The sequence below is a fragment of the Macaca thibetana genome, chromosome X (assembly GCF_024542745.1).
Source record: "Macaca thibetana thibetana isolate TM-01 chromosome X, ASM2454274v1, whole genome shotgun sequence".
Classification (NCBI taxonomy): Eukaryota; Metazoa; Chordata; class Mammalia; order Primates; family Cercopithecidae; genus Macaca; species Macaca thibetana.
In genome coordinates, this window is record NC_065598.1 from 67,019,543 (window position 1) to 67,038,324 (window position 18,782).

At 39.3% G+C, this 18,782-nt stretch overlaps 2 protein-coding genes across 2 annotated transcripts in view; one reads left to right on the forward strand and one right to left on the reverse strand.

Annotated features, from left to right (window-relative positions):
- Positions 1-18,782, forward strand: part of LOC126946196 (60S ribosomal protein L37-like) — a 321,281-nt gene that overhangs the window by 86,220 nt on the left and 216,279 nt on the right. The window lies entirely within an intron of this gene.
- TEX11 (testis expressed 11) overlaps positions 1-18,782 on the reverse strand; it is a 323,712-nt gene that overhangs the window by 51,753 nt on the left and 253,177 nt on the right. The window contains exons 21-24 of the mRNA XM_050776219.1: positions 9,803-9,843; positions 8,361-8,447; positions 5,880-5,950; positions 3,999-4,115 (exon numbers count right to left, since the gene is read on the reverse strand). Coding sequence (XP_050632176.1) covers positions 3,999-4,115; positions 5,880-5,950; positions 8,361-8,447; positions 9,803-9,843 — 316 coding nt within the window. The remainder of the gene's footprint in view (positions 1-3,998; positions 4,116-5,879; positions 5,951-8,360; positions 8,448-9,802; positions 9,844-18,782) is intronic.

Below are 18,782 nucleotides of genomic sequence, written 5' to 3' on the forward strand. Positions count from 1 at the left end.
TGACCTTACAAAAATAAAGAGGACTATAAGGGAATACTATGAACAACTGTAAACCAACAAATTCAATAACTTAGATGTAATGGATAAATTTCTAGAAAGATAAACTACTAAAACTGACTCAAGAGGAAACACAAAATCTGAATAGACTACAACAAGTAGTGAAAAATTTATAATCTGAAAACCACAAAACATTGTTGAAAGAAGTGAAAAGCCTAAATAAATGGAAAGATATTCCATGTTCATGAATCAGAGGCTTTAATATTCTCCCTAAACTGATCTAGTTTCAATGCAACCCCTATCAAAATCACAGCTGGCTTTTTTGCAGAAATCAACAAGTTGGTCCTAATGGACATTCCAGGGACCTAGAATAGCCAGAACAATCTTTAAAAAGAACAAAGAGGGAGGACTAACGCCTTCCTATTTCAAAACTTACTACATAAAGCTATAATTATCAAGGCAATGTGGTATTGCCCCAAGGATAGACATAGATGTCAATGGAATAGAATTGAGAATAAACCTTCTCATTTATGGTTAAGTGATTTTCAACAATGGTACGAAGATAATTCAATGGGGAAAAAAATAGTCCTCAACAAATAGTACTAGGACAAATGGATATTCACATGCAAAACAATAAAGTTGGACCCCTATCTCATACCATACACAAAAATTAACTCAAAATGGATCATAGACCTACATGTAAGAGCTGAAAATATAAAAAATCTTAGAAGAGAACATCGAGGTAAACCTTCATGACTTTGGATTACAAAATGGTCTCAGATATGATAACAAAATAAATAAAATGGATATCATAAAAATAAAAACTGTATTTCAAAAGGCACTAGCAAGAAATGGAAAAGACAAACCACAGAATAGGAGAAAATAATTGTAAATCATGTATTTGATAAGAGTATAGTATAAAGAATATATAAAGAATTATTACAACTCAGTGGTAAAAAGACAAATAGGCTAATTTAAAATGAGCATGAAGCACTTTGGGAGGCCGAGGTGGGTGGATCACTTGAGGTGAGGAGTTTGAGACCAACCTGGCCAACATGGCAAAACCCTGTCTCTACAAAAATACAAAAATTAGCTGGGCACAGTGGCGTGTGGCTGTAGTCCCAGCTACTCGGGAGGCTGAGGCAGGACAATCACTTGAACCTGGGAGGCAGAGGTTGCAGTGAGCTGAAATTGTGCCACTGCACTCCAGCCTGGGTGACAGAACAAGACTCCATCTCTAAATAAATAAATAAATGCAAAAAGATTTCAATAGATATTTTCCAAACAAGATATACAAATGGCCAATAAGCACATGAAAAGATCCTCAACATCATTAGTCATCACAGAAATGCACATCAAAACCACAATGAGGTATCAATTTATACTCACTAGGATGGCTATAATTAAAAAGATATAATAACAAGTGGTGGCAAGGAAGTGGAGAAATTGGAATCCTCATTCAGTCCTGGTGGGAATGTAAAATGGTGCAGATGCTTTGAAAAACTCCAGCATTCCTCAAATGATGAAACATAGAGTTACTGTATGACCCAGCAATACCACTCCTAGGTATATTTCATATTGAAAGAAATGAAAACATATTTCCACGCAAAAATTTGTACATAAACGTTCATCATGGCATTATTCACAAGAGCTGAAAATTAGAAACAACCCAAAAGTCCATCAATGGATGAACGGATTTTTAAAATGTGATGTTTATACAACGGAATATAATTCAGCCATAAAAGGAAATGAAACACTGATATATGCTACAACACGAAGAACCTTGAAAATGTTATTTAGGCATTTATAAAAGGAGCCAGTCAGAAAAGAGTACAGAACAAAAAACATTTGACATTTGTATAAAATATGATGATGATGACATTTATATGAAATATCTGGAACAGGCAAGTCTATACAGACAGAAAGTAGACAGTTGCTTAGTGCTGGTGGCAGGCAATAAGAAGTGACTGCTAAATGGGTAAGGGGTTTCTTTTTAGGGTGATAAAATGTTCTAAAATTAGTTGCATCAATAGTCGCACAATTCTGAGAATATTCTCAAAACCAATAGATTGTATACCTAAGTGGGTGAACTGTAAGGTATGTGAATTATGCCTCAATAAGTCTGTTAAAATATAATCAAGGATAGGGATCAGGAAACTTTTTGTATAAAAGGACAGACAGTAAATATTTTAGGCTTTCCTAGCCATATACACTCTCTTTTACATATTTTTCTTTATTTTCAACTACATCTCCCAGCGGCCTGATTTGGCCAGTTGGCAGTAGTTTACCCACTCCTGCTCTAGGAAAAGATGTGGTTCCTTGACAAAGTACAATTACTATATGTTTTTACCTATCCCTCACTTTCCCCTAACTCATACTCAGAAGGGTAGAGACAATGTTGATAAAACTATGCGGTCCATCTATATTCCTTCATCGGTTACTTATTTGGAAATATTCCCATTTATGAGGGTTTAGAGAACAGGGAGCAGATGTATACAACAGAAATCAACAAGTATTCTTTAGAGAGACAGAGTACCACGGTCTGATTCATAGGGACCACACTTAGATGATAAAAGGCAGAAGTGCATCTTCAATTATCTAAATAGACATCCTTTCAAAAGGAAAGAAGATTATAGAAAGGTTACTAGATTAGAGAGTTCTGAGGAAACAGAGGTGTACATGAGAAAGAACACAGAATAAAAAAGAATGGTAGTTAGGAACAAACAAAATAATGATTGTACTTAAGAGTTTGTGAAATTTCCCTCACATCAATTTGATCTCTTTTCACTAAGATAAAAAATTAAACTCAGGATTACCAACCAAAAAGGAAAAACTTTTAGAAATTGAAAAGCACTATATAAAAATAAGATGTTATTACTATTTTTTAGTAAAGCAAAAGTCCCTATTGAGAATTAAATTACATTTACCTTTGTCTGTTAAGTAGAATTTTTGTTTGTTTATTTTGCTCTGGGGCGGGTAGAGTCTTTTCCCATCTTCTTTTAAAATAAAAACATTTCTTAAAAGAGGGCCTCCTCTACTCCTCAGAGGCAAGGACTTTGGCTTCTTTATCTCTGTATCCCCAGTACCTAGAAAAGTGTCTGGTGCGCCAATGTTTTTTGAGCTGCACTCAACAATGGAAGGGAAAAGAAGCAAAATAGTTGGCATAGATCTGGTGAGAGTTTGTTCCAGATCCAAAGAACAATATGAAATAAGAGGAAGGAGGAAGAGAATAAACAGCAAGGGGTTTATATCTCTTGGAGAGGAGAGAAGGTGACAAGTATGAGAAATTAGGAAGTTTTCTTTGTCCAGGTAAGAGAAACCAAGCAGAGTGATCTAGATCTTAAAAATCATACAAAAATGCTATTGATCTGATTTAGAGACAATTTTCTTAGATTGAAAGAAGAAAGGTAAACAGCTAAAAGCAAACCGATAATCTGGTGTATGGGAGATGGTGATATTGATAGCTCCTAAAAGGGGTAACATTTAAGAATCTGATAGGGGAATTCAGGCAAAGGTAAGGAATTCTGTCTTGTAGAAATTAAGTTAATGAGATATTTAAGAATGTGGGGAAAAGAAAGCAAATGCAATTGAGAGAAGAAAAACAAGATAAGTAATAATTTCAGATGGCTATCAAAGCTATGGAAATAGATGAGTTATTCCTTAGAACATGTGATAAGAAACAAAAGTGGAGTCCAAACCCGTGTATAATCACAGGCAGACAATAAAGGATAAAAGATATTTAAAAACATTTTTGGAAAGAGTGGTCCATAGGAAGGGGAATTTTAAAAGAAGAGATATCTAATCTTCTTAAAAGAAGAGGCTATGCCAAAAGTAACCTTTGCTTAGGAAGGAATTAGCCATTACAAACTTTTGAAATCAAGATGATGCTGGAGTGGAGAAAAGGATTCTCTAAAGAGAATCAAAAAGAACTGCATCGGGGAAGGCAAACATAACAAATAGCACACTGAACTCTTGTCTTTTCTTTGAAGGTTGCACATTACCTGTTCAAAAGCTGTTGAAGCTTTTCTGCCTTGCTCTAGATCAACTGCAGCTGCCATAAGTAAACATGTTTTCCGTGCAATCAGAATTACTTGATCAGAAGGACAAAACTGGGACATCTGATAAGAAGTAACCAGAACATCAATGAATAGTGAGAATTCTGCCAGGTGAACACAAACAATCGGAATGAAAATCAGCAACTTCCTGTTTGAATGAGAAAATTCAGCTGGAAAAGCACATGTCACCATAGAAATGATATAAATTATAATACTGATTTATGCTTTCAATTTTATATTATTTTCCATTGTTTTTAGTACCCTCCTAGAGATAAAAAGCTTCATTTCTTCACAGTATTCCTATCTTTTCCAGTGACAAGTAGTATCATTTGCCCTTGTATTTCTATCTAGTGATTTACTTCTTGGTTTATGTTGTAATTTCTAAGTGATTTTTCCCCTGGCAAATAGATTTCCCCCTTTGTATTGAATAGAGCCAAAATTAGTATGTATATTGTCATGGTTGAAAGAGGCATTGGCAAGTCTTGACAGGCATTAGGCATGACCTCATCATCAACATTGTCTAGTTTTAGGAAAAACTCCCAGCTACTACAATAAAACTCTAGGCCATTTGGATTCTTACACGCCAATCCTACAAGTCCCATCACAAATGCCAAAACTAAAACCAATTTATTTCACTTAATTAAAATGGCAGTTATGCCTAAACTTGCAAAGACTATTTCTTAATCTCCCCAAATATTCAGTGATCATAACTGTCATTGTTATTAAATTAATAGCATTTAAAGACACCCCATCTCTTTAGGTCTTTGATTACTCTTATGTGAGATGAAGGAGTTGTGCTAGATTGTCTTTATAGTTCTTTCTAGCTCTAAAATTCTTTTTTTTTTTTTTTTTTTTTTTTTTTGAGACGGAGTCTCGCTCTGTCGCCCAGGCTGGAGTGCAGTGGCCAGATCTCAGCTCACTGCAAGCTCCGCCTCCCGGGTTCACGCCATTCTCCTGCCTCAGCCTCCCGAGTAGCTGGGACTACAGGCACCCGCCACGTCGCCCGGCTAGTTTTTTGTACTTTTTAGTAGAGACGGGGTTTCACCGTATTAACCAGGATGGTCTCGATCTCCTGACCTCATGATCCGCCCGTCTCGGCCTCCCAAAGTGCTGGGATTACAGGCTTGAGCCACCGCGCCTGGCGTAGCTCTAAAATTCTTAACATTTAATTGATCTCAACATATCATACTGTGTATTCCTGAATGTGTATGAAGGATATTCTTTTAGCCGTTCTCCTTTTATCCTCCTGTCAATACTTGGTCCTCTTTCTGGCATTTAACCTCTACCTTGGAGGCCAACGACTATTTAAAAATGCTTATAATTAAATAACAAACTCACAAATCACTACACTCAGGACCTGCTATAGGAAAGTTATAAAGGAGGCCTAAGTTTCTTATCTCTTTCTTCAGCCCCTGCTGTCCCCAGATACTTATTCTATGTTCTTGTAGACTTATTTCCATAACTCTTCATAATGTGTTGGTAATTAACAACTACTTAGAGTATTCCCCTCCTAAAGATATTGACATTTTAATATAGGACTTTGGGAGGCTGAGATCCCTTCAAAGGCAAAGAAATAAGTCTTAAATGGTAGAACTTTAGCCTCCCTGATGAATGTTTCTGATATTTTGGTATAGAGAGATATGCCCCGCATTCTTACGCTATACCCTATAAGGAACAAATTCTTCTTAGGTCATTCCCACTTACATATATATTAAAAGTTCCTAGATCAAGAGACAATCCTAGTCTATATTTAGCCCTTTACTATAGCCATAGTGGTTATAGCCTTGTTGTGGTCCATACATGAGATACTTATTAAAAGAAACTTACCTTATAAGAAAGTATGAAAAACTCTCTCATTATCACTGGATCTTTGTCACATTGCACAGCCAAGTTCCAAGCTGGAAATTAACATGAAATAATATAATAATATGAAATTATGAAAATCTACCATTTAGTCTGTACCATTACAATTTCTGATACTTACGCCTTTGATATTAATATACCGGTAAGGGATTTCTCAAGGTTTAAACAATTACCTTTAGGTTTTAAAGAATTTTTCCAGGTAAATTTAGAGACTCTCGTCAATTCCAATCTTCAACACGAGACCAATGACCAAGGGAGGTATTGCTGAATTTTTTTTTTTTTTTTTTTTTTTTTTTTGAGACGGAGTCTCGCTCTGTCACCCAGGCTGGAGTGCAGTGGCCGGATCTCAGCTCACTGCAAGCTCCGCCTCCCGGGTTCACGCCATTCTCCTGCCTCAGCCTCCCGAGTAGCTGGGACTACAGGCGCCTGCCACCTTGCCCAGCTGTTTTTTTTTTTTTTTTTTTTGTATTTTTAGTAGAGACGGGGTTTCACTGTGTTAGCCAGGATGGTCTTGATCTCCTGACCTCGTGATCCACCCGTCTCGGCCTCCCAAAGTGCTGGGATTACAGGCTTGAGCCACCGCGCCCGGCCCCGTATTGCTGAATTTTTAAAAACTGGAGACATGCAATAAGAATTCCTAGCTGAGGCCAGGCTTGGTGGCTCATTCCTATAATCCCAGAACTTTGGGAGACCAAGACAGGAGGATTGCTAGAGGCCAGGAGTTCAGGACGAGCCTGGGCAACAGAGAGAGACTCCGTCTATACAAAAAAATTAAAAACCAAACCAAACCAAAACAAAACTAGCCAGGTGTGGCACACAACTATAGTCCCAGAAGACTGACACCAGGAATTTGAGGTTACAGTGAGCTATGATGGCACCACTGCACTCCAGCCTGGCAACAAGACTCTGTCTCAAAAAAAAAAAAAATTCTTAGTTGACACAAATCTATCTAAAAATGAAGATCAAAATGAATAGAGCTCACCAACTCTCAGTGGTGAAAGTAAGTTAAAATTCAGCAAAGAACAAGGTACACTAGAATCAAGAGTTGAGAAAAATTATTGGAAAGATTCATATCTTCCAAAGAGCAGTAGAAGCCCTCGTCAGGCAACAGTCAGCATCACGTTCCCCTTGGAAAATCCAAATCAAAATGCAGTAAAAGTAAAAACATTCCTTTTCAAACCTTCAAAAGATTAAAGTCACCAAACTTGTCTATATTTTAGATGTTTGTTATTTTTCATTATTTGCATCAGTTTCTTAGAAGTCAGATTGCAGTATTCATTCCCTTTCTCCGAGGATTAAAACCCTATTAAACCTCATAACACAGGGAAAAGTTCATGTAGAATCGGTCCACTTTGTGGCACTGCTGCTTAATTGCTCATGCTTACTTATCACTGTAGTAACTGCCTCCACAAGTTTTAAAATCATTTTATTGAAATAGAGCTGTTATAAAGTATATTACACAACTCATAATTGTACAGCTTGATGAATTTTCACAAAGTGGACATATCCATGCGTCTGGCACCCACATCAAGAAAGATCTTGAACATTACCAGAAACCCTGAAGCTCCTACAACTTTCAAGTCCAACTCCTTTTCCAGGGTAACCACTATCCTGACTTATAACACCATATGTTAGTTTTGCCCATTTTAAAAATTATAAATAAAATGAACAACACAATATGTATTCTTCAGTATCTGGTTTCTTTTGCTCAACATTATGTTTGTAAGATTCATCCATATTGTTGTATATAGTTCATTTCTGGTAAATCACACTTAGAAATAAATTAAGTATTCCAGGCCAGGTGCGGTGGCTCACACCTGTAATCTCAGCACTTTGGGAGGCCGAGGCAGGCGGATCATGAGGTCAGGAGATTGAGACCATCCTGGCTAACACGGTGAAATCCCATCTCTACTAAAAGTACAAAAAATTAGCCAGGCGTGGTGGTGGGTGACTGTAGTCCCAGCTACTCGGGAGGCTGAGGCAGGAGAACGGTGTGAACCCCAGAGGCGGAGCTGGCAGTGAGCCGAGATCACGCCACTGCACTCCAGCTTGGGCGACAGAGCGAGACTCTGTCTCAAAAAAAAAAAAAAAAAAAAAAAAAAAAAAAAAAAAAAATTAATTAAGTATTCTAAACCAAGTTTAGCAGCACAACCTTAGGGATCTGTAGTTATAGTTCATTAGTTTAATCTTAGACCCATTTCTATAGAAAAGGAACACAACTAATGTCCATTGAGTATCTGCTATGATACAAAGGACAAATGCTGTTTCATTTAAAACCCTTAATAACTGCATGAAGTATATATAATTATTTCCATTTTATAAGTAATAAAACAGATTATTATCTCTGTACCCACAGCTACAAATGAAAGATCCAGAATTTGAAATCACATCTGTCTGATTCCACCACCCCACAATGTTTCCCACAGCCACAGAATTTCTTCTTACCTATTTTTCGAAACCACTGAGCTTCATTAACTCTTGACTCCAAACTTAAGTCTTCTTCGCCAAAAGGCTGAGAAAGTTTCACAAAGGCTGCATTAAACAGGAAAATTTGATATTGATAGTTTTATTTTACACTCTAGCAAAGTTGTTTAATCCTGCTTTAAGAACAGTCTCACAGGAGTTTGAATTTAGAAAGTTCTTTTTTGTGTATGTGTGTGTGGGTGCATACCAGAAGTAATTAAAATGACAAAAAGCATTACCAAGTTCCAAGAAGTTGTTAACTCAAATTCTGGGAAACAAACATGTCTTTGGAGAGATTTATAATTTTAATTAGTACAATCATTCACCACCTGAGGTAGAAAGATATGATTTATATGTGAGGAAATAAAGAATAGAAACAATCATTTAAAAGACTAAACTGGAGATTGAGAATTAGAAGAGTATCAACATGCTGGCATAATATTTACTGAGCCAGCAAGCTCAGGACAGAACCAGAATGTGCTATCACTATCAGAAGGCATGTACATATCCCATGTCCTTCTGAGATATAAGAATGCCAACCAGCAAAGTTTTTCTCTTTTGAAAAGAAGTGGTTTGGTTTCTATACCACTTTGCTATGTTTAACACCCTGTTGACAGGTATTTGAGGCATAAAATTGAACTACTGCAATAAGTAGGATAGAATTTCTAAGATATGAATTTTTTGGTGTGTTTTGGACATAAGGAAAGAGGTACATGGACAGTAAAAATGGGAGATCTGTTAAAAAGGATGCCATGTAAAAAAGCATGTAGTTAGAAAAAGAAATGTGATATAACTAGGAGATTAGCTTGAATAAAGTGGACATGGAAAAATTATTAGTAGATAAGGGAGATGGCACAGACTTGGGTGGACAGCTTCAAAATAAGAGAATATACAACCTGAATTTGATTCAGAGGGTATGAAGAAAAATAGCAGGGTTCAGAGTATTTTTATTTGTCTTGATCCTTTTTCACTTGTTCAATTCTTAGGTTAGGATCAAGTGGCTACTAGAAAAGAAAGGTAGAGGGACAGGGAGTGAGAGAAGGGAAGAAGGGAGAGAAGGAAAGGAAAGGAGGGAGGGAAGGGGGAAGGAGGGAAAGAAGGAAGGAAGGAAGGAAGGAAGGAAGGAAGAGAGAGAGGGAGGGAGGGGAGGGAGGGAGGGAAGGAAGGAAGAGAGGGAGGGAAATATCCTTAAAACAAATAGGAATTAAAACAGAACTGAAATCACATTTGGAGATGAATGCTAATGATGACACATTTTTCTCTGCTTGTGAATGAAGAAACCAAAATAGATTCCTGTGGCAAACATTAATAAGGAGTATGAAGCTTAACTCAAACATAAGGTTAAAGTCAGTGTGCTCAGTGTACTTGGAGAATTCAACAGAGAATAGACGCAAGATGAAGAATATAACCAGGGAGATATTTACCTCTATTCAGGCAAGTCAAAAGTCGATCCATTTCTTTCTTCCTAAAAATAAAGAAAAGAATATTTTCCAACTGTTCCAAATCTTTACTATAAAACATAACTAAAAAGGGACACCATTTGTGCCTGAGAATTGAACTAAGAAAATGCAAAATTGTGAAGTTTTTTGCTCAGGACTCCAATCTACCATTTCAACAATCTTCTTCCCCACTGTAGGATACAGTTACTCATTCCCAGTGCCCTCATATTTTTTCTCTCTTCTACTTCTTCATATACCATCAGCAAAGGATTTCAATGACTGTCAAGGTTTTATATTGTAGGGTCATAATACTTGAGAGAAGGTGGTGATCTCTGTGATTTATAAGCTTTTTTGAAGAGGGGGAACTAGAATCCTTATTTCAAATAAAATTGTATAAAAGTCTAATATACAAGAAAATATAAAAGATAAAAGTTGAGCTGCTGTGGTTGAACGAGGATTGGGTGGAGGCTTGGAGCTTCACCTTCCTGGAAGTCCCTGAGGCAGTGCCACAAAATTTCCAGGGTTCTGAGGAATGCGGTTTAAAAAACAACTTATCTTGTACAGACACATCATTTTACAGATGAAGAAAAGAGTAGACCCAGGTTTCTTGACCCCTCTGTCAAGCTTCTTTAAGCACATAAAGTTTAACAGAGAACTTCCGGTTTCCAGTTGTGCATGTAAGGAGCTTGGGAGTTGCCAGCGTCTCCTAACAAGTAAAACGCTGAACACACTGAAAAATTAGTAACTCTTTTTGGACCTATAAGAGAGGAGAGGAAAAAGGGAAAACCATTGCCACAAAGATTGGAGAGACAGGCAAAGATAGGGAGTCACAGCTTACTAGAGCAGAGATTCAAAAGTGGAAACTACCATGATACCCAATGCTGGAGAGGAAAACCTGAAGCGTAACTGACAAATCACTGGAGGCTCAGTGTGGACAAGTCTGAATTAAAAGACTCAGGAGGACCCAGTCATAGTGGGGCCTCCACAGTTTTGTGAGTTTTGCCTCCAGGAGCTTGGTTAGCTACTCAGAGAATACTGGAGCAAAATCTCTTTATGCATCTTGCAGGGGGCAGAGGAAACAAAACACTTTAAAACACGCCAGAGCACCCTGTTCTTAACAAATCTTGCCCTCCGAGAAGCTGCTTAACTACAGCCTGACCTTCTGAGGTGTATCAGAGCCTAACTGATCTCGGAGAAGCGAAATGCTCAAATTCAGTCCACTCTAGCCATCCTGTCCCACTAAATGGGGGAGAAAAAAACCTGAGAAGCACTTGTGAAGTTCACAGTCCAGAGGTATAGGCTTACTAAAAGACCAAGACCTAACCATAGGACTAAAGAATGTTTCCCTTGGCCGGGCGCGGTGGCTCAAGCCTGTAATCCCAGCACTTTGGGAGGCCGAGACGGGCGGATCACGACGTCAGGAGATCGAGACCATCCTGGCGAACACGGTGAAACCCCGTCTCTACTAAAAAAATACAAAAAACTAGCCGGGCGAGGTGGCGGGCGCCTGTAGTCCCAGCTACACAGGAGGCTGAGGCAGGAGAATGGCGTAAACCCGGGAGGCGGAGCTTGCAGTGAGCTGAGATCCGGCCACTGCACTCCAGCCCCGGCGACAGAGCGAGACTCCGTCTCAAAAAAAAAAAAAAAAAAAGAATGTTTCCCAGCCAGGTGCAGTGGCTTATGCCTGTAATCCCAGCATTTTGGATGCCAAGGCAGGAGGATTGCTTGAATCCAGGAGTTCGAGACTAGTCTGGGCAACATAGTAAGACCACATTTCCACAGAAATGTAAAAATCAGCCAGGTGTGGTTGCACATGCCTGAAGTTCCAGCTACTCTGGAGGCTGAGGTGTGAGGATCACTTGGGCCTGGGTGGGGGTCAAGGTTATAGTGAGCCATGATCATGCCACTGCACTCTAGCCTGGGTGACAGAAAGAGACACCATGTCAATAACAATAATAATAATAATGCTTCCCCTCTCCCCATAATTCACCACCACATTGTTAAAGGCCTATTTATAGTAGTTCCTTTTACCTGGTACATCATGTGCAGCTTTTAAGAAAAAATTAGAAGGCATACTAAAAGGCAGAAAATATAATTTAAAGACACAGCGCAAGCATTAGAACTAGCCATAGCAGGAACGTTGGAATTATCAGACAGGGATTTTAAGACAACTATGATAATTGGTCATGATTATGATAATTATTATAAGGGCTCTAATGGATAAAAAGTAGACAGCATGCAAGGGCAGATCAGCAAAGTAATCAGAGAGATGGAAATTCTAAGAACCAAAACAGAATACTAGTGATCAAAAACACTGTAACAGAAATGAGAAAACCTTTGATGGTCTTATTAGTAGATTGAACAAAATTGAGGGAAAAAAGTCTCTGAGCTTGAGGGTATATAAACAGAAACCTCCCAAACTGAAAAGCAAAGAGAACAAAGACTAAAAAAAATACAACAGAATATCCAAGGACTGTGAGACAACTACAAAAGGTATAACATATGTGTAATGGGAATACCAGAAGGAGAAGAATAGGTAATGGAACAGAAGTAGTACTTGAAATAATATGACTGAGAATTTCCCGAAATTAATGTCATATATATAAAATCACAGATTCAGGAAGCTCAGAACATCAAACAGGACAAATGACAAAAAAATGACATGTAGACATTTCATTTTCAAACTACAGAAAATAAAATATACAGACAAAATTCTGAAAAAAGTCTGAGGAAAAAAATACCTTACCTAAAGAGGAACAAAGGTAAGAATTATATTCCACTTTTGCTCAGAAACCACACAAACAAGAAGAGACTGAAGCAAATTATTTACATGTTGAGAGAAAATCCCACTAACCCAGAATTTTGTACCTTGTGAAATTATACTTCAAAAGTGAAGGAAAATAAAGACTCTCAGACACAGGGGTGGAGCAAGATTATGGAACAGAAGGCCCACCCATCATCCTCCCCCACTGCAGGAACACCACATTTAACCACTGTCTACACACAAAAAAGGACTCTCATAGGAACCAAAAATCAGGTGAGCACTCACATTACCTGGTTCTAACTTCACATTGTTGAAAGAGGAACTGAAGAGAGTAGGAAAGACAGTCTTTAATCACCAATGCCACCCCTTCCCTATCCCCCAGCAGCTGCCTGGTGCAGAGAAATCTGTGCACTTGAGAGAGATAGAGAAAGTGCAGAGACTATCAGATTTTGCATTGAACTCAGTGCTGCCCTGTCACAGCAGGAAGGAAAACTGGGCTAAACACAGCCAACTTCCGCTAACAGAGGGAGCATTTGGATCAGCTGTAGCAAGTGGGGAATCTCCCATCCCAATTGTTGGAATCTGAGTTCCAGTAAGCCTCGTCATCATGGGCTAAAGTGCTCTGGGGCTCTAAATAAACTTGAAACACAGTCTAGGCCACAAAGACTGCAAGTCTTAGTGCTGAGCTGGGCTCAGAACCAATGAACTTGGGGGCATGCAACTTACTGAGACACCAGCTGGGGTAGCTAAGGAGGTGCTTTGCTTGTTCCACCCCTCCCCACCCCTGGGTAGCATAGCTTGTGGCTCCAAAGGAGACCCCTTCCTTCTGCTTGAAGAGAAGAGAGGGAAGAGTAAAGAAGACTTAGTCTTGCATCTTGGATATCAGGTCATCCACAGTAGGATAGGGCACTGGGCAGAGGCATGAGACCCCCATTCCGGGTTGTAGCTCCTGGATGACATTTTGATGCACACCCTGGGCCAGAAGGGAACCCACTGCCTTGAAGGGAAGGACCCAGTCCCGGAAGGATCCATCACCTGTTGACTGAAGAGCCCTTGGGCCGTGAATAATCAGCAGTGATCCCAAGTAGTACACAGTGGGCACAGTGGGCTTTGGGTGAAACTCTGAGCTGTGGGGGCTTCAGGTGAGACTCACCACATTCCCAGCTATGGCGGCTATTGTGAGAGACTCCTTCTGCTTGAGAAAAGCAGAGGGAAAAGTAAAGAGGACTTTGTCTTATGCCTTAGGTACCAGCTCAGCCACAGTAGGGTAGAGCATCAAGCGGGATCTTAGGATCCCCAATTCTAGGCCTTGGCTCTTGGGTGGTATTTCTGCACCTGCCCTGGGCCAGAGGGGACCCCACTGCCCTGAAAGGTGAAATAAGGCCTGGCAGCATTTACCACAAGGTGGCAGCATTTACCACAAGGTGACTGAAGAATCCCTTAGGCTTTAAGTGAACATCAGCGGTAGGCTGGCAGTACTCCCCATGGGCCTGTGGAAGTGGGAGGGAAGAGTGGGAAGGACTGTGTCTCACGGTTTGACAACCAGCTCAGCCACAGTAGAATAGAACATCTGTGGTAGACTTCTAAGGTTTTTGACTCCAGTCCCTGGCTCCTGGACAGCTTCTCTGGACTCACCTGGGGCCTGGGGGAACTTGCTGCCCTGAAGAGGACACAGACCTAGCTGGTTTCACCACCTACTGACTGCAGAGCCCTAGGACCTTGAACCAACAACATAGGTGGTAGTCAGGTAAGTGGTTACAGTGGGCCTTGGGTGAGAACCAGGGCTGCATTGGCTTCAAGTCTGACCCAGTGCAGTCCTAGCGGTAATGGCCATAGGGGTACTTGTATCAACATACCCCCAATGTCAGACAGTTCAGGAGAGAGAGAGAGAGAGAGAGAGAGAGAGAGAGAGAGAGAGACTCCATTTGTTTGGGGGACAGTAAGGGAAGAGAACAAGAGTTTCTGCTTGGTAATCTAGAGAATTCTTCCGGATCTTATTCAAGACCACTAAGGTAGTACCTCTATGAGTATACAAGAACCATAGCATTACCGGGCTTGTGGTGTCCCCTAATGCAGATACAGCTTAGATCACAGCACCCAAGTACTTCTCAATACCACGAAAGCCCTCCCAAGAAGGACAGGTACAAATAAGTCCAGAATGCAAAGACTACAATAATACTAATTATTCAATTCCCAGATACTGATGAACACTCACAAGCATCAAGACCATCCAGGAAAACATGACATCACCAAGCGAACTAAATAAGACACCAGGGGTGAGTTCTGGAGAAACAGAGATATGTGACCATTCAGATAGAGAATTCAAAATAGCTGTTTTGAGGAAATTCAAATTCAAAATAACAGAGAAGAAATTCAGAACTCTATCACATAAATTTAACAAAGAAATTGAAATAATTAAGAATCAAGCAGAAATTCTGGAGTTGAAAAATGCAATTTGAAGAATATGTCAGAGTTTCTAAATAGTAGAACTGATCAGGCAGAAGAAATAATCAGTGAACTCAAAGACACACTATTTGAAAATACACAGTGAGAGGAAAAAAGAAAAAAGAATTTTAAAATGATGCACAGCTACAAGATCTAGAAGACAGTTTTAAAAGAGCAAATGTAAGAGTTAATGGCCTTGAAGTAGAGGCAGAGAAAGAGACATGGGTAGAACGTTTCTTAAAGGGATAATAACAGAAAACTAGAGAAATCTAGAGAAAGATATCAATATCCAAGTACAAGAAAGTTATAGAACACCAAGCAGATCTAACCCAAAGAAGACTACCTTAAGACATTTAATTATCAAACTCTCAAAGGTTCAGGATAAAGAAAGAATCCTAAAAGCATCAGAAAAGAAACAACATACAATGGCGTTGCAATATGCTTGGCAGCAAACTTTTTCGTGGAAACCTTATGGCAGGGAGACAATGGCATGACGTATTCAAAGTGTTGGAGGAAAGAAACTTTTCCCCTAGAGTAGTATATCTGGCAAAAATATCCTTTAAACATGTAGGAAAATTAAAGGCTTTCCCAGACAAACAAAAGCTGAGGGATTTCATCAACACCAGACCTGTCCTAAAAGAAATGTTAAAGGGTGTACTTTAATCAGAAATGAAAGGATGTTGAAGAGCAAGAAAAAATCATCTGAAGGTACAAAACTCACTAGTAATATACAAATACACAGAAAAAAACACAATATTACAGCACTGTAAGTATAGTGTGTAAACTACCCTCAAATAGAAAAAACTAAAAGAAGAATCAACCAAAAAACAATAAATATAACAACTTTTCAAGACATAGACAGTATAAGATATAAATAGAAACAACAAAAAGTTAAAAAGTGAGGGGAAGAAGTTAAACTGTAGAATTTGTATTAGTTTTTTCTTTTGCTTGTCAGTAGTTAATTTGTTTACGCAAGCAGTGTTAAGTCATCAGATTAAAATAATGGGTTATAAGATATTATTTGCAAGCCTCATGATAACCTCAAATAAAAAAATTACATAAAACAGATACACAAAAAAATAAAATAAAGAAGTTAAATCATACCACCAGAGAAAATCACCTTCACTAAAAGGAAGACTGGACAGAAGGAAGGAAGAGATAGTCAGTATATCAACTAGATATGTGCACTCAAATGTTTGTTGCAGCACTATTCACAATGGCCAAGATTCAGAAGCAACCTGAGTGTCCATCAACAGATGAATGGATAAAGAAAATGTGGTACATATACACAATGGAGGACTATTCGGCCATAGAAAAGACTTGAGATTCTGTCATTTTCAACAACTTGGATGCAACTGGAGGTCATTATGCTAAATGAAATAAGCCAGGCACAGAAAGACAAATTTCACATGTTCTCACTTATTTGTGTGAGCCAAAAATTAAAACAATTTAACTCATGGAGATAGAGAGTAGAACAACGGCTACCAGAGGCTGGGAAGGGTTGTGGGGGGTAGAAGGAAGGGAGGATGGTTAATGGGTACAAGGAAATAGTTAGGAAGACTGTATAAGACCTAGTATTTTCTAGCACAGCAAGATGACTATAGTAAAAAGTAATTTAATTGTACATTTAAAAATAACTAAAAGTGTATAATTAATAAATGTTTGAGGTGATGGATACCCCATGTACCCTGAAGTGATTATTACACATTGTATGCTTGTATCAAAATATCGCAAGTAGCCCATAAATATATACATCTACTATGTACCCAGAAAAAATTAAAAATTAAATTAAAAGAAAAAAAACCTCTCAGACAAAGAAAGTTGAAGGAATTTGTTGCCAGTAGATTTCCTTGTAAGAAATGTTAAAAGAAGTTATTTAGAGAGAAGGAAAATGATACAGGTCAGACACTCAGATCTACATAAAGAGAGGACAAGCATCAAAAGAAGAATAAGTGAAGGAGATACTACTCAGCCATAAAAGGAATGAAATCATGTATTTTGCAGAAGCATGGATAGAACTGGAGGCCATTATCTTTTTTTTTTTTTTTTTGAGACGGAGTCTCGCTGTGTCGCCCAGGCTGGAGTGCAGTGGCCGGATCTCAGCTCACTGCAAGCTCCGCCTCCTGGGTTTACGCCATTCTCCTGCCTCAGCCTCCCGAGTAGCTGGGACTACAGGCGCCCGCCACCTCGCCCAGCTAGTTTTTTTTTTTTTTTTTTTTTGTATTTTTTAGTAGAGACGGGGTTTCACCGTGTTAGCCACGATGGTCTCGATCTCCTGACCTCGTGATCCACCCGTCTCGGCCTCCCAAAGTGCTGGGATTACAGGCTTGAGCCACCGCGCCCGGCTGGAGGCCATTATCTTAAGTGAAATAACTCAGAAGCAGAAAGTCAAATGCCACATCTTCTCAAGTGTAAGTGGGAGCTAAATAATGTGTATACATGGACACAGAAAGGGATAAAATAGACATTGGCGACTTGGAAGGATGGGAAGGATGGTGGAGGAAAATAATCCTGAAACCTGAAATACCCATAATGCCTTGGGTGATATTGGAAAAACACTCTAACGGGGAGGGCAGTGCCCAGAAAAACTCCATAATAAAATGGAAGTGGTTTATACATGATCATGCTACCTGTGAATGCAAGGAGGAGGTACTCATGAGCAGAGAGTCTCATTTCCCCTAGGACTGACTTTGGAAATGCATGAAGAGCTGCTGGATTCTATTGTCATTGGGACAGTGCCCTATAAACAGTTCTTAACTGATTGACAAGGAGCTGCTTAATTTATGGATGGCAGTTCCAAGGTGAACAAACAATATTCTGTTTGGAAGGCTACCATCTGATCAAGGAAGGTAAAAACAAATCATCTTAGCAGGCTGAACTGCATGCTGTTTTCCCAGCAGTGAAGGAAGAATTGAACAGCGGTAAAAGCCCCTAGGTTTGGGTTTTGACTGACTCATTGGCAGTGGCCAATGACCTGGCCATGTAGTCTTACAGAAGGGAAATGGAAAACTGGCCCATTAACAGGATGTTTGTATGGTGTATGACTCTATGAAAAATCACTATGGAAATCTGAGGGGTGCATTAATGTAGAACATATTGATATCCATCAGAAGAATCCCCTTCCAGGTTTGGAAGGTGATGAGAATCAACAAGTGGATATCCCTGTGTGCTCCCTTGAGGCGGCCGCCTGGGTCCATGAAATTAGTGGGCATCTGGGGACTCAGCAATACAGAGATGGGTTGAACCTAGACATATCCCTCTTGTACCCTCTGAAGTTGAACCTGGACATATTCCTCTTGTACCTTCTGAAGCACAAAATGCCAATAACTGTTCTGTTTTTCAACAAAAGAGACAGAGACTTAAGGTGGCTATGTGACAGATTCCTCAGGGGGAAGGCCCTGAACACAGCTAGCATGTCAGACTGATGCTGATAGCCCCAGGGTATGAGTTTCGACAGGAATAGACACTAACTCTGGATTGGCCTTTGCTTACACAGTGGTAGATGCAAATGCTCAGAATGTAATAAAAGAACTGGAAGAGAATATATTGCACCAATTTGGGCTGCTGAGTCACATTTTTTTCAGACCAAGAAACACACTTTACAACCCATAATGTCCGACAATGGGCAGAGCTATATCCTCCTTAGAATAATAGTTAGAAAGGGAAGTCAGAACAAGTAATTGGAACATTGGTTGTCTAAAATGGGGGCAGACACAGGAATGAAGGATAGGCTTACATGCCTTCACAAGCTCACAC